This window comes from Lygodium microphyllum, chromosome 1 (genome assembly GCF_053477565.2).
Source record: "Lygodium microphyllum isolate KBCC chromosome 1, Lygodium_microphyllum_v1.1.10, whole genome shotgun sequence".
Lineage (NCBI taxonomy): Eukaryota > Viridiplantae > Streptophyta > Polypodiopsida > Schizaeales > Lygodiaceae > Lygodium > Lygodium microphyllum.
In genome coordinates, this window is record NC_141135.1 from 104952314 (window position 1) to 104968723 (window position 16410).

Sequence of the window (16410 nt, forward strand, 5' to 3'; positions counted from 1 at the left end):
TCGGATGTGAGTCTCGTCCACAGTTGACTCCGGACGAGGTTACTACAGAGGCCCACTCGTCACAGCTAAGCACTTCAACTCCTGTTTGGATTGTGGACAGTGGATCTACACATCATATGATTCCTATAGAGAATATTTTTCGTACCCGAGCCCCTGTAGCCGGGCAAGTCTGCGTAGGAAACAACTCCTTGGTCAAGATTTAGGCTCAAGGTTACGTCAGTTTTGCCACTGATAAGGATCTGGATCTGGCTTCATTGGAAAATGTATACCATGTCTCCCAACTTGTGGTGAACTTGTTATCTGCTTAGTAGCTTTGCTAGTTGGGGTGAGCAGTTTTCTTTACAGCGACCACAATCGAGATCCTTGACTCTCAGACTGGTTTAGTGATTGCTCACGGTGAGGTATAACCTAATGGCCTTTACCACATGATACAATTTCTGACCAAGCCAATAGCCAAGGGCTCCGTGTTCTATAGCTTCCAGGTATTAGCCACATCTCGGGAGTCTACGAATGAATGAGCGTCTTTGGCACTTTTGCTTAGGGCATATTGGTTATGACTTTGCTTATGAGTTATCTTGCCATCAGTAGGTTGAGGGCCTTCCCCACCTAAAACTAGCTTGCAATGTTTGTAAAGCTTGTCAGCTCGCAAAGCAACACCGTATCCCATTCCCTCAGCAGTCCACATATCGTGTTGAGGAGCCTCTAAGATTGATTCATGTTGATCTTTGTGGGCGGACATCCACTGCCGCCTTAAATGGCTCACTGTACTTCTTTTTGATAGTGTATGATCATTCTCGATATATGTGAGCGTGCTTCCTCAAGTATAAGTGAAATGCTTTCACATATTTTTCTGCTTGGGTGTTGTTGGTTCATAACCAGACTGGACATCATGTTAGTTACATGAGGAGTGATAGCTGTGGTGAGTTTATCTCCCACGAGTTTTTCGAGTTTCTACTGAAGCATGGCATCTCTGGCCAGCTCACCTCTTCTCCCTCTTAGAATGGAGTCGTAGAGCGTAGGAACCGGACAATCATGGAAATGGCAGGCTCTATGTTGTTTGTGACAGAGCTTCCTGAGCGCCTTTGGGTCGAGGCTGTTAACACTTCAGTGTACATCCTCAACCAGTACTTGATTGTGGCTCTTCTTCGGAAGACCCCATATGAGGCATTTTTTGGCTTTCGATGTGTCATTTTCCACCTTAGAGTCTTCGGGTGTCGTGTCTACACACATACGCCTAATAATAAGATAGGAAACCTCACTCCTCGAGCTGATCTCCTTATTTTTGTTGGATATTCCTCTGAAGTGAAAGCCTATCATTTGTTCGATCCTCAGACAAACAAGGTGATCGTTAGGAGGGACGTTGTTTTTGACGATAGGAATATTGTGCAATCCTCTGCACTAGATTTCAATCCTATTTCTCCTTCCAAATCATCGAAGATTGTGTCTCCTAAGCCTAGTCTACTTTCCGCTCCTGACTATCTTGGAGATTCTTTATCTCCCAGGCCCGCTCCGCAGGACATGTTACCTCGCTGCGGGTACCAGTAGACCATGCAGGATTTGGGGATCCTACCACCGGATTCCACTTTGGAGGGACCTAGAAAATTTGCCTAGCTTGCTCCTCAGGCTTCATTTGCGTCATTGTTTACAACCGATTACATAGCGCATTTTGAGCCGGATACATGGCAGGAGGATCTTTAGCACCCTTAATGGCAAGTGGCCATGGAGAAGGAGTTGGAGAGTATTGATTGAAATGAAACTTAGATATTGGTGAATCCTCTAAGCCACAAGAAAGTCATCGGGACAAAGTGGATTTTGAGGACCAAGCTAAAAGCTGATGGGACTTTAGATAAGTACAAGGCTCGCCTTGTCGTGCAAGGGTTTCGATAGAACGATGGCATTCATTATGAAGAAACCTTTTCTCCTACTTCACAATGACATTTTTCTGGTTGCTTCTTGCGCTAGCCGTTCACCATGGTTGGCCAATATATCAGATGGATGTTAAGAGTGTCTTCTTGAATGGTTATTTGGAGGAGGAAGTCTATGTGGAGCAACTACCAGGCTTTTCTTTAGGGAACCTGAGGGATAAGATATTCTGCTTGCAGAAAGCTCTTTATGGGTTGAAGCAAGCACCGTGATCTTGGTTCCATAGGATGGATGAGTTCTTACGGACTCAGGATATCGTTCTACCCCTTATGACCCAAACTTATGTGTTCGATCTACTGTAGAGGGGGTCAGCCATATCTTGCTATATATTGACGAATTACTCATCACAATCTCAGATTCTGCTGCCCTAGCAAACATCAAGGCAAAGTTTAGTGTTAGTTTTGAGATGACAGACCTTGGTTTGTTGTCTTATTTTTTGGGGATGGAGGTAGTTCTTTTAGGGGATGCATTTTTGTATCTTAGCAGAAGTACGCACTTCAGCTAGCAGAACAACACACTTCGGATCAGACATGGCCAGTGGCCACTCCTCTTGATCCTACTGTCCACTTGTTGAAGGATTCCCTAGGACAACCCTTCAATGCATATACCTATCGCTCTATTGTAGGAAAACTTCTTTGGTTAATTCACACTAGGCCAGATTTAGCTTACTCAGTTAGCATACTCACTCAGTATTTCACAACATCTAGGATGTCACATTGGATTGCATGTCTTTGTGTGTTGCATGATTTACGGTGTACTTTTTCTTATGGCCTGACATATGGTTTTGGTTTATGTTTGTAGGGGTATATTGATTCTGATTGGGCAAGAGATCTCGACAACCAGTGTTCCCATGGTGGCTACCTGTTTACCTTGGGAATGACTCCCATTTCTTGGTGTAGCCGTAAGTAGGAGATGGTGGCGGCTTCCACGGTTGAGACTGAGTACTGGGCTCTCTTCCATGGCACCATTGAGGCCATCTACCTGAGGAGTTTACTGGGGGACACTTCATTTCCTATGCGACTCTTCCACCGTTGTCTCCTGTGACAACCAGAGTGCCATTGTCCTTGTAGGCACTCCAATCATTACACCAGTGACGCGGCATGTGGGAGTCCACTTCCATTTTTCCAGAGAGCAGGTTGAGCTAGGCACTATCCACCTAGAGTTTGTGCTTACATCCGACAATTTTGCAGATATTTTGACTGTTAACCCTCAAACGAACAAGGTGAAAAAGCTGGGAAATCTAAACCAGAAGACAAGGCCAAGGCAAAAGTGAAACAGAGGACGAAGGCGCACCAAGAAAAATCTGGAAACCCAAAAAGTGCAGAAAAGTCCTAAATCAAGGAAAAATGCGTATGAGAAAAAACGCAAGTCTATGCTGTTGTAAAAAGTGCAAGGCATACCATGGGAAAAACGCAAGTCTATGCTGTTGTTAAAAAGCGCAAGGCACACCATGGCTTAATTTAAGAGTGCCGGGCTCTCACCTGTGCAATTTGTAAAGGTAGATGGGCGGTAGGAAGGAAGCTAGGAAGATAGGAGGACAATGGGAAAAAGGGCCTAGGCCATGGCCGGCCATGTAAAAAAGGGGATAAGTGGATGACCGCCCAAAATGGATTTAGGGTTTTGTATATAAAGTTGAAAAGTGAATGAGAAGCTCATTCTTGTATGTGGCCAAAAGTGGCTCTCTTCTTCTTCTTCTTCTTCTTATTCTTGCTTGCTCGAGCTTGTGCTTGAGAGAGGGAGTGTGAGAGTGTAAGGGAGTGAGTGTGTGAGGGTGAGGGATCGGGGAGGAGAAGCTCTCCATCTTCTCCTCTCTTATTCTCTTCTCTTCTCTTCCCTTCCCTTGTCTCGCTCGTGGCAATGGAGCTTGGAGCGTGGAGCTTGAGGACGGAGCTTGCTTGAAGCTTGCACTTGGATTGTGAAGCTACCGGAGTGCGCAGGAGAGGAGGTAACTTGATTGGCATGGAGGTAAGCTCACTACACCCGTAGATATGGATGGCGCGTCGGCTATGTGAGAGGTAGCCATTAGTGCTCGGCTTGGAACGCTTGAAACAATAAGTGGTCCGTGAGTCTTGGCGGTTGAGTGAAAGGTTCCACATTGACCAAAGCGGTCAATCGGCCGGTTCTTCAGTACTTGTTATTTAGGATTGGTTGGGGTACACCCTCCCCTACTTCTTTAGCTTGACGGGGAGAGAATGCTTCCCTCTTGCTTTCCCTTCCAGTTTGAGAGGGGGTGGCTTCTGCTCTTGATAGTGACAGTGATGATGCTTATAGTTTTTTAGACATTCATTCTTTTGTATTGTATTATGGACATTTGTAACTTCATCTGCACTGTTAGGATGACCTGATTGTAAAAGGGCGCTTTTATCCCTTTTCAGTCTTTTGGAGTAGTCGACTTTGGATCCACCATATTCGTGGCATTTTCCATGGCAGTCTCCAAGGCAGTTTTTTCCTTAGCTTGCTTGCTTGCTTTGCTTGTCTTGCTTGCTTCACATATTTGCTATACTCTTAGCCTTATTCTTCTTCATTGACACCCAATAATGGTAGGGATAGTATGCTTTCCCGTTTGGGGCACGGATACTCAATAGGATGAAAACTGATGTGAACCCCCACTTATTGCTTTAAAAAAAAAAAAGAGTAGTCCATAGCTGATTCTATCTACCTTTGTGAGGCTTGGTAGGCCAATGGGCAGCCGACATGCACCCTTTGTCCAATGCCCTGCCCTCTCTAGGGCGATCACTTGGGCTCCCTTGATAAGATACCCATCGCCTCTGTAGTCTTAGTAGGCCACTAGGCAGCCGGTGCGCACCCTTTGTCTAATGCTTTGGTTGCTTTGGGGTGGGACACCTTGGGGTAAAAGATCTTTCTCGTGGCACTGTTGTTGGGCTTGAGAGGGGTGTTGAGCTAAAAATGCATTAGCTTTACTTAAACGACCCCAAAACTTGCATAATTAATGAAGAAACCTAGTTTATTTAAAAGAAATGCGGCTCCAGAGAGTTTTTGTGTCCCATAAGCACAAACCCACTTGGAAGGGCGCAAGCTTTCTATAAATACGTATACTACCCTACATTCAGCCTACAATCTCGTTTTTGCAGGTTTCAGGTGTTTCAGCTTGCTGCCCACACCGTGTTTGTGGAGGATATCTCAGTCAAAGCTGTCCATTGTTGTCTATATCAGTTGGCGCTTGATTTCCAACCCTCTTCACGCAGTTTGCAGCTGTTGCCAACCAGATGACTGTTGTTCCTGCACAGACCTACTGCAGTACTACTTGCCACATCATCTGCAGCCTGCGTTTGTTAACTTTCTCTCTCTTGCAGGCTGTCCTGCTTACGTTTTTAGTCTTTCTCTCCTTATTGTTATTTGCATGAGATCCAACTTCTCACTACTGTGTTTGTTGGTGTTCGACATCCGGAGGCTGCCTTGCTGCAATTCGGGATCCGTTCAGAGTACAACACACTCTCCAACTCATTACCCTTGCCCTGATCCTTGAGATACTGGAGTTCGAGGTTTAATATTCATTCACTGTACAGTGTGTTTGCTGCATGAGCATTGTATATTCAGCAGTTATATCACTTCAGTTATTTTTTGTGTTCATTGTCTCTGAGTTACCCTAACTGTGCTCGTTTATCAGTCTGTGTTTTGTTGTACTATTGTTATTTGTGTTTCTGTGTTAGAGTATTTCTTTACAGAGACCTCTTGAGCACTTATGCGAGGGATGTATTTTGGGAAAAATGCATCGGTTTTCGTTTCCTCGAGATGTTACTTTTAGAGCCACGGCCAAGTTATAGATAGTGCACTTAGATGTATGTGGCCCTATGCAGACAAAGTCATTGGGTAGCTATCACTATTTTGTCACTTTTATTGATTACTTGCTTTTGCTAGGTCTACTCTTTAGTAAAAATGTCAGAAGTGTATGATGCATTTTGGGCTTTTCTAGCACTTGTTGAAAACCAATTTGACTGCAGGGTGAAGACTCTCCGTTTGGACCGAAGGGGGGATCACATGTCCTCTATGCTGAATTCTTTTTTGAAGCTGAAGGGTATTGTTCATTAGTACACTAGTGGTTATACTCCATAGCAAAATGGGGTTGCAGAGAGGAAGAATCGGTCACTCATGGAGATGGCGAGATGTATTTTGAAAGCAAAGAGTTTGCCACACAATTTTTGGATGGAAGCAGTTATGTGTGCTTGCCATGTTTTGAATAGATGCCCCACCAAAGCATTAAAAAATATCACGCCTTTTGAGGCTTGGAACAATCGGAAACCTTCTGTTGGGCACTTTCGTACTTTTGGGTGTCTTGCATATGTGCACATTTCCAAGGTACTTAGAAATAAGTTGGATAACAAAGCTGTCAAATGCATTTTTGTGGGATACAACAGTGAGAGCAAAGGATATAGATTATATAATCCTGTCTATAAAAAGGTATTTGTTAGTAAGGTTGTGGTTTTCGATGAAAAATCAGAATTACCCCTTACTGGTTATGACACATATTAGGCTGCCAGTGATGTATTTGAAGGGCTGTTGCCCATTTTGTTTGGTGTTACAACTGGAGTTTTAGCAAGTGAACATAGTGTTCAGCTAGCTGCTCCATTGGAGAATGTAGAAAATCAGCCCATGGCTGATCTGAATATTTAGCAAGGTGCTGAATCTGAAATTCAGCAAGAGCTTATACATAGTCAGGAGGCTAGGCAAATGCCTAGATGGTATTTACAAACTATGAAAGATAGTCATTTGGATGCTCCCACAGTTGGTCATACTAGAAGGCAAGCTTGTATGCATGATGAGGAGGAGCTTGGATGTTTTGAGGATGCACAACATAGTGTGCATTGGATGGCAGCAATGCAAGCTGAGTTTGATTCCATCATAAAGAATCAAACATGGGATTTAGTGTCTTTGCCTATTTGGAAGAAATCCATTGAAACAAAATGGGTCTATAAGCTGAAAAGGAATGCAGATGGATCCATTGACAAATATAAAGCCAGGCTTGTGGCCAAGGGCTATGCACATAAGAAAGGCATTGACTATGAGGAGACATTTGCTCCTACCTCCTGCATGACCACCATTAGGTCTATGGTTGCTTTGGCTGCCCATTATGGATGGATTGTGCATTAGCTAGATATAAAGACTGCATTTTTACATGGAGAACTTAATGAAGAAGTGTATGTACAGCAGCCCATTGGTTTTGCAGTTGAGGGATCCAAGCACTTGGTTTATAAGCTGAAAAAGGCTTTATAGGCCTTGAAACAAGCTCCTTGAGCTTGGTATGCAAAGATTGATGCCTTTTTACTCCGCCAAGGGTTCATAAAAAGCTCATTAGAGTCTACTCTTTACGTATGTAAAGACAGGGGATCCATGCTGATGATTTGTCTATATGTTGGTGACCTTTTGCTTACAGGGATACATGCTGATTAGATTTTAGCATTTAAACGAAATTTACAGCAAACTTTTGAGATGTCAGATTTAGGGTCTTTGCACTATTACTTGGGCATTCAATTCATTCATGATGCTAGAGGCATTGGTTTATCATAGTCGAGATACATTGGTAAACTTCTTGAGAGGTTTGGCTTACAGGATTACAAGCCAGTCTGTAGACCAATGGAATCTGGACTGAAGTTGTCATTGCATGATGACAGCGACTTGTTTGATATCCACACATATGGTCCATCAGTTGGATGCCTTATCTACCTATGCAACAATAGGCTGGACATACAGTTTGCAGTTTCAGCCCTGAGCAAATATATGCATCAGCCATGCATGTCACACAGGCAAGCTGTCAAACGTGTTTTGCGTTACTTGCAGGGTACTAGGACTCTTAGATTGCTTTATGCCAAGGGGGGACCATTGCACTTACATGCTTACAGTGATTCTGATTGGGTTGGTGATTATGATTCTCGTCACTCCCCTAGTGGCAATTGTTTCTTTCTTGGCTCATCTTGCATTTTTGGCTTAGCAAGAAACAATCTAATATTTCCACATCGTCATGTGAAGCTGAATACAAGGTAGCTTTCTCTACCACAATTGAATGCGTATGGCTTAGAGGCTTACTAGTTGATCTAGATGTATCTGTCATAGAGTCTACTCCTTTGTTCAATGACAGTCAGAGTGCCATTGTAGTGGCATGGAACCTAGTGTTTCATACACGCACGAAACACATTGAGATCCATTATCACTTTGTCAAAGAGAGGCTACATGTTGGGGATATCAGCCTTGCCTATTGTTCTACCACCAGCAATGTGGCAGACATCTTCATCAAAGCTCTTTCTTGTGACAAATTTGAAGCTTTTCGCAATGCTTTAAATTTGATCTCCTTTGGTGGTGGATGACCCTTGTATTTTGATCACTCTTCATTCGAGGGGGGTTTGTTGGGTTTCACTCACGCCTACGCTCACAGAGGAGTGTTGGTGATGTTTAGTAGGACATTGGGGCACTTTTTACTCTTCATACGAGAGGTTTATTCCCCCATATTTATTCCCTTTATTTTATGTGCTTATGTTACACAGTTTTGGGCACTTATCGTGTTTCACACACTTCGGGTGTGAACACCCTCTTACAACCCTAAGGTTGAAGGGTTGTACTTTGTACTTGCACCTTACACTTCAGTTTATTGTATTGGGTATCGTGCTCTCACACTCTACACTGTCTACTTCACTCTCAGCTGAGCTTCGATCCATTCCTGTTCTCACAGTTTCCACAAGCAAGTATTATGCACCTGGATACATTTGAATTTGTAACCTTACAAAAGCAAAAGGTTAAGGCTTTATTCCAAACTAAAAAGTCATGAAGAATTAGTAGCAAAGGGGGCTTGCTGGCAGTGAACTTAGACGTGTATGCAAGCACTAGGTTTGCTTAAGCTTAGAGGCAACTTGTTTCTTGGAAGTAGGGGGTTCAAGTAGGGGGCCAAATTACTATAATAAGCTGGAAGCCTGCTTAAGTAGGGTTCCAAACTAAAAGGTCACGAAGAATTAGTAGCAAAGGGGGTTTGCTGGCCAGTGAACTTAGATGTGTATGCAAGCACTAGGTTTGCTTAAGCTCAGAGGCAACTTGTTTCTTGGAAGCAGAGATGCTATATCTGCTGTGTCATCAATAAAAGTATGACATGGTGAAACTTTGTAAGAGTAAAATATGGTGAAACTTAGTCATCATATAAGCAATCCTAATCAAACTGCATTTAACCTTAAGTGTCTCATTGGTTCATGTAATCAGTTAGTATTTCATTATACATGAGAATTAGAAGTAACAGTCTAAAATATGATAACTGTGCAGCTCTTCTTTTCTGCTACTCATCACAGGAGGCAATTATATACTAGTGAAGGTCAGAAACAATTAGGTCGGAGTTTCTTTATATTTTATTTTTTCCCTTTGTACAATAGTGCTCAGATGTTATTCAATCTCATTGTTCAAACTGTCCTTGACAATATGCAGGTGTTGGCTGGCACTCCTGTATTTCCTTTTGTGTTGTGGTCATATAACCTGTTTTTTCTCGTCTGCAACCGTGTCTATGAAGGCTATTTCTTTTCATCTCTGGGGTAATGGAATTTTAGATTGCAATCTGAAGCTATACAAAAACATAGATTCCCATTGTTTGTAGGCACACAGGCTTGAAACCACGATCTTCTCTAAAATAGATCTGATTGTATATTGACTGTCAATAAATCCAGGAGTGCTTTTGGCTACCTCGACAACTATAGAGGAGTCTTACGTTGGCATATCAATTTCAATTTCGGTGACTTTTCTTTCTTGATTTTCAATCTGGGCTTTACATTCAACAGAACAACTAGGAGAGATTTCCCAGTTACTTCTGTTCACCCTAATGTGTTTGATAATGATTTTGGAGATCAACTAGAGAGGAAAAATATTCAGCAGTGAAAATGTGTTAAGTGCTAGAACCTCATCATACATCAACTGGACTTTTTAAAACCATATGCTCTTCTTTGACATTCTTTGGTTAATAAACAGAAACTGAAAGTTAGTTTTTCCTACTTTGTCCAATCTTTTTTTAAATTTAAATGAAGACAAGAATGCTATCTGAATTATGAAACAAGATGATAGTTAAACAGCTCCTGTTTACATTGATGTAGCATGAAAACTTAGTACGTGGTATTCCCTTAAGCCCAACATTCTTTTGCTGTAGGGTTGAGATTTTGCTGTTCTGTAGCTGAAGCAGCTAAAATAGCCTCGTACTTTTACCTTTCCTAGGTTGTTCAGTCTATTCCTACATGTAAATGAAAAAGAAAGCTGTGGCAAATAAAAGAGTCATTTCAAATAGTTATCTCAAATAAAACAGCTCTGTTTTAATTATGTGAACTTCAAATCTATACACTGATTGCCCTGACCTCAAATTTATAACCATTGTAATTTATCGCTGCCTACCAGTACTCTTACTTAGTCATCTAGGACCCTTATGAAGAAAAGCTTCGCACCATCCTCCCTACTATATAAGTGAGAGCAGGTTCATAGCCTGCAATCGCTTCTTCCTCCTTAGCTTTCCTCTGAACCGCAGGCTCTCTTAAAAATATTATAGACTTTAATAGACATTTTCTGTTAAAATCCCTTAGGTTTACTCATAAGCCTAGTAATAACCATACTCTTCTATGTATTAAAACATGCAGATCTGATTTTCCAGCCATTGAAAGCATTAAATTCAGCATTTGGTCTCAAGGTAAGTGTATGTGAGAGACTAGTTTATGGACAACAGGTTTACAGGTTTGAATTACTTCAGTTTGACAGTGAAATGAAGGTGCATTGGTTAGGGAAAAGCTCTAAGATTGTTGGATAATAAGGGTTGAGACCTCATTCAATGGAAGGGATTGGTTGTTGAGCACTTGTATTTCGTTGTATTCTCTTCGGAATAATATAATTAGCCACACCATCCCAAAACCCCCCTTCTTCCCCCCCCTTCCCCCCCCCCCCCCCTAAAAAAAAAAAAAGAATTCTCGAGATTTGCAAACATCAAGATATGTTGGTTACAACAATGAGTGTGAACCTGAAACAACCACCACTTCAAACTTCTTCAGGGTCATCATAACACCAACACAAAACTCAACCATTGCCATTGACTCTACCTAGTAGAGGACTACCACGGATGATTATAAAGCTAGAGAGTTATGTGGAGTACTGCTTGAAGAGACACTATTATGAGTGTGTAATTGAAGATTCAAAGCTCATCACATCCGTCAAGGTTGGTGAGAGCAATTGGAGAGTGAATGTGGTCCATTGAAGAGCTAGAGGCGTGAGGAATCATTGCAAAAAGAGTGCTGGTCTGTGACAACCCTATTAATCACATGGGTGGGTCACAAATGGTTCATGTAAAGACTCATCTTTAATATTAAAGAAACACTATAAGGGGTGCTCAGCTTGAGGGCCAATCTGATGTTGTCTACTGTGCCAGACTGCTCTAGCTTTGAGGTTCTTTGTGTCATTTATTTTCTTTGGTGAATTGAATAGTGTGTGTGCTATAAGTTTATGCTCATTGCCCTATAGATTGGATCTATGTACTGGTTTTAGGTGGATTTTGGATCTCCCCTCGTAGTCAGTGTCTTATGGCATATTTGACTGGTTTGGTCATTATCCATTGTTAGGCTAGATCCTTAGGATTCCTAGGTTATCCATAGGATCTTTAGGCTAGTTAAGCTATATATCCTTTAGGCTACATCAAGCTTGTCTTTACTTAGGCATTCTAGCTAGATTTTTAGGCTATGATAGGCCAAGTTGTACTTGAGCATCCTTTATTTGTCTTTTGTTGCACCCATATTGACCTACTTTTCATTCACTTCCATGACATAGATCCATTTTGCATATTAGCAAATTAACAAAAACGTCTCAATATGAAACAACTAGTATGTCAGATGAAAGTTTTACTTACATGTTGGGATTTGTATTTTAGTTTTGGACTAACATTGTAGGTATTCATTGGTTTGACTTCTGATTGGGTTAAGGGTTTGTGTTTTGGTAATTGCTTGGTGAGTATTGTCTTCATCAACATGGAAAGGGAGATAGTATTAGCTCTCTTGAGATTTGGTCTTGGGTATCATTTTTTCATATTATGGTATGTCTTTTTTTCCTTTCAGTTGAGGTGTTTTTATAATTTAACACAAATTCTTATAGTACTAGTTTATTTATTTTTCATGTTAGATGTTGCCAAAAGATGACGTACTAGCGAGATAGTAGGGTTTGCAGGGAGGAACACAGAGTGAACTCGGCAAACATGGAGAAGAGAAGAGGATGGAGTAGAAACTTTGATGAATGAAATGAAGATCTGAATCATGGAGTGAGTGTGTTAAAAGGGAACAAGTGTGCCGTAGCACAAGGAAGATGATGATGATAGCCACGAACCACAAACCGCAATGTCCTCCTGAAGGAGTGTGAGGGCAGTGGAGAGGTTGGAGAGAAGATGTGATGGACTGAATGAATCAGTCGTAAGGAATAAATGAGAGAGTGATCTATAAATAGGCACGGTCAGTCTAGGATGGCGCCCCTTTTTGGGGTTGCAAATCCTAAACGCAAAACACAAAAACATAAAAACGCAAATTGCGGGTGAAGGGTTTCTCAACACCCCCTCTCAGGCCCAAATAGGGGAACAAGAGAAGAGTGAGGTGGAGATGCAACACTACATGTTGAAGAATGCTCATGCATCAGGTGCCACTTGGACAATGTCTCTCGTGTGAAAATTGTTCACTTGCCCAAGCGCCCTAGTACAAAGTTTATGAAAACATGCTATGCATAGGAATGTTGAACTTTGTGTGGTGCTGAGAACCATAAGGATATGCTCGTACTCGATCTCGGGAGGTGGCTCCATGCTGACCAAGTGACCAAGGTAAGAAGAGAATAGGAGGAAGAAAATGTAGAGGATCCCTAAGATTCAAGATTTCAACCGGAAAGAGAACCTGTAGCAAAGAACAGTAGACAGAGTGAACTGGAGAACCCGAAACTCAACCTCGGGAGAGAAGCCACTAGCTCTGTGCATCAATGCTAAAATGAATACGAAGGCCTCATCACCAAGTCGCGGTTGAACCTCCGAGGTCTCGATCTAGGTGGTATCTGAAGATCTTGGGTATCAGTAGAAGAGATGATTGGTCAAAGATAGCCACCCCAAGAAAGTAGAGGATGGGTGAAGAACATGTGGAGTAGGTTCTCCCTCTGAGGTGGGAGGTGGAGGGGCCCCCATTGAAGTCGAAGAAGAAGTAGATGCCTCCTCTGAGGGCAAATAAATAACATCCCCCTCTGAATCCCCCTCTAAAGTAGATAGGGAATCCAAAAACTCATGGATCACAAACTTCGAAATGTCTGATGATGAAGTAAGTGCCACCGATTGTGCCGAAGAGCATCAGAGGTAGCCTCTCGAACTTGAGTAGTCGAGGAGGGTGGGGAAGGGTGGGGCTCAGAATGAGCAAGAGGTGGGCAATGTTCGTTGTCTCTCAGTGGAGCGGATTGGGTAGCCGAAGAAGAGAAAGGAGTTGAGTAGCCATTGTCTCTCGAAGGAGCGGACTGACGAGGAGACGGTATCAAACAATCACTGTCTCTCGATGGAGCGGACTGTAGAACTACGGGCCATGGTAGCCACTGTACCCGAAAATAGGTGGAAGAAGACTGTCGTTAGCATTGCAACAATCTCCAAGAGGTCTTAGTGCTGATCGATCCTCCATGTGCTCGAAAGGACTTATTGCGCATCAGATGTGTCTTATTGCCTTGAGCATAGTACTTTGATAGCCGATGTAGAATGTTCTCTGTGGCCCAGAAAGGAGAGGTGGCACAAGGAGTTTCTTGTGGAAGACGCATATACTCCGGGGGATGGGGAGCAAAGGTCGAAGTCAGCAAGCATCGGTGGTCTGTCCGGTGATGCCAAAGTAGGAGCGCCTAGTAGTCTAGTTATCTGTTGGTAAAGAAGCCATGGATATCAGTGTGCCTTGCTGAAGAAGAAAGAGGTCAGCCACCATGAACTACGAACCACAATGTCCGCCTCAAGGGGTGTGAGGGCAGTGTGAAGCATGAACCGCAATGTCCGCCTCAAGGGGTGGGAGGGTAGGGGAAGGGCTGGAAGTGAGCTGCTAGTCGTAGGCTACAGGAGAGAGAAAGACTAAAAACATGGGAAAAAAAATAGGAGCAGCAGTCAATATGCTGAAATCAGCTTCGAATAGTGTGTGATAGGTTGGAAATAGGTGCCAGACTGTTGTAGACAGCAATGGCCAGTTTGGGCCGTGATGTCCTCTATGTTTGGGGTGTGGGCAGCAAGCTGAAATACTTGAAATCTGCAAAAACGAGATTGTTTTCTAAATGGAGAGTGATCAGCAACAGTTGTTCTACCATAAACAGCTGCAAACTGTGGGTGGAAGGTTGGAAACAGGCTCCGAACTGTAGATAACATCAAGGGCCAGCTGAGACCGTGATGTCCTCCACGAAAGGGGTGTGGGCAGCAAGCTGAAAACAGCTGAAACCTGCAAAAATGAGATTTTGATGCAGCGGAGGAAGAAGAGAAGTTGATGTTGAACCCGCCACCGGTCTTTGCCTTCACTGGAGTGGAGAATCTTTGCCGTTGTTTGAGCAAATCCAGCTTTGATACCATATCAAAAGATGATGTACGAGCGAGACAATAGGGTTTGCGGGGAGGAATACGGAGTGAACTCGGCAAACATGGAGAAGAGAAGAGAAGGGAGTAGAAACTCTGATGAATGGAATGAAGATCTGAATCATGGAGTGAATGTGTTACAAGGGAACAAGGGCGCCGTAGCACAAGGAAGATGATGGTGACAGCCACGAACCACGAACCGCAATGTCCTCCTGAAGGGGTGTGAGGGCAGTGGAGAGGCTGGAGAGAAGAGGTGGTGGAGTGAATGAATCAGTTGTAAGGAATGAATGAGAGAGTGGCCTTTAAATAGGCACAGTCAGTCTAGGATGGCACCCATTTTTGTGGCTGCAAATCCTAAACGCAAAATGCAGAAACACAAAAACATAAATTGTGGGTGAAAGGTGAAGGGTTTCTCAATAGATGCCACCTTGGTGGTTTTGTCTATGACACTTGGTTAGCTTTTGAGCCATCTTCCAAGATTGAGTATGGGCTCCTGTGGATTGCCTAGATGGTTCATTCTCTGAAGCACCTACACCTACGGTTTTGTCACCACCATATCTCCATTTATTTCTATACCATCCCTCTATGGTTGATACCCCCTTGCGTAGGTTAGGTTCCTACCATACTGCCCTGGTGATGGCTATAGGGGCCTCCCTTCTAGCTTGCTAGTACAAGTGATGCATGACATCCCTCTCAACTCTCTAGTGCCAGAGAGGGTGGTCCAGCCAAAGGCAAAGAGCGGGCTTGGCTCCTAGTTAGAGTTCACATGAGGGGACACTTTGGCGGTCTAGCCAAAGGCAAAGAGCCCATGTTCATTTATGTGCTACAACATTGGTGACAGGATGGTCACTTGTGATATTTTGGAGGCATTGTTGATAGATATTGCGAGGTGCTACGATTCTTCTCTGTTTTAAGGAGCTGGTATAATCAACATTGACTTGAGATTCTCTCCAAGGCATCTTGGTGATGGGTTGGCCACTCCCTATCTAGATATTCATAGTTCTCTTTTGGTGGTTATTGTTGTACGGACTATAATGGGTTATCATTGTGTTATTACATTGTATCAGATCACCCATGATCTAAGAGAGGGTGCTAGCAAATTAGTTACTTCATGTGTGAGTGTGCGCTTGTGGTTAAGTGGGCTAGGCATCTGCAATATTTTAGCCATTATTTGTGTTATTTATGGCATCTAGTGCCTATGGGCATGTTGGCCAAGCTGATAACATTTATGGCATGGATTTGGCCTATATATATTCTGTTCACTTTCTCCTCCAGTGTGTGCTTCACCACCTACAAGTTCTAGTGGAGAGAGGGAGCTAGTGCTAATGCCTTCACAGCCGGCAGAATTAGCAAGAATGGGGAATGAGAATGGGATTCCCCGGAACGGGGGGAACGCTCAAAGTTAGGGAATGGGAATGGCACACACACACACACACACACATATATATATATATATATATATATATATATATATATATAGAGAGAGAGAGAGAGAGAGAGAGAGAGAGAGAGAGAGAGAGAGAGAGAGAGAGAGAGAGAGAGAGAGAGAGAGAGAGAGAGAGAGAGAGAGAGTGTGTGTGTGTGTGTGTCTCTCGGTGATGGAGGTTCAGACCTGCCGTCATCGCGGCGCAGGTGGTGCCCTTCAAGGCGAGGGGGCAGGTGGATGTGCTGTTCGAGCCAGGGCCTCGTCCTCCTGAGGACTATGTCAGAGAAGTCGAGCGTGTCATCAACATCACCTTCCCTGACTCCGCCTGCATCCGATACGTCGGCAACAGCGTCTGGCGAGCCCGATTGCAGCCCATCTCCTTCTTCCATCTGTCTGCGACCCCCGTTTGTGACATCAGGTACGTGTGTGAGAGAGAGCGGGCGCCGTCTGTATTCCCTGCCAGACCTGTCGAATTCCGCCCTTGCCTTCCAGACGTCCTTGT

The 16410-nt window shown here is 43.3% G+C and overlaps 1 protein-coding gene across 2 annotated transcripts in view; it reads left to right on the forward strand.

Annotated features, from left to right (window-relative positions):
- The window catches only part of LOC148041491 (MBOAT (membrane bound O-acyl transferase) family protein), a 295547-nt gene that overhangs the window by 66605 nt on the left and 212532 nt on the right, over window positions 1–16410 (forward strand). For both annotated transcript variants that reach the window (XM_087680155.1, XM_087680163.1), the window contains 3 exons: window positions 9184–9232; window positions 9343–9446; window positions 9579–9643. In XM_087680155.1, coding sequence (XP_087536281.1) covers window positions 9184–9232; window positions 9343–9446; window positions 9579–9643 — 218 coding nt within the window. The remainder of the gene's footprint in view (window positions 1–9183; window positions 9233–9342; window positions 9447–9578; window positions 9644–16410) is intronic.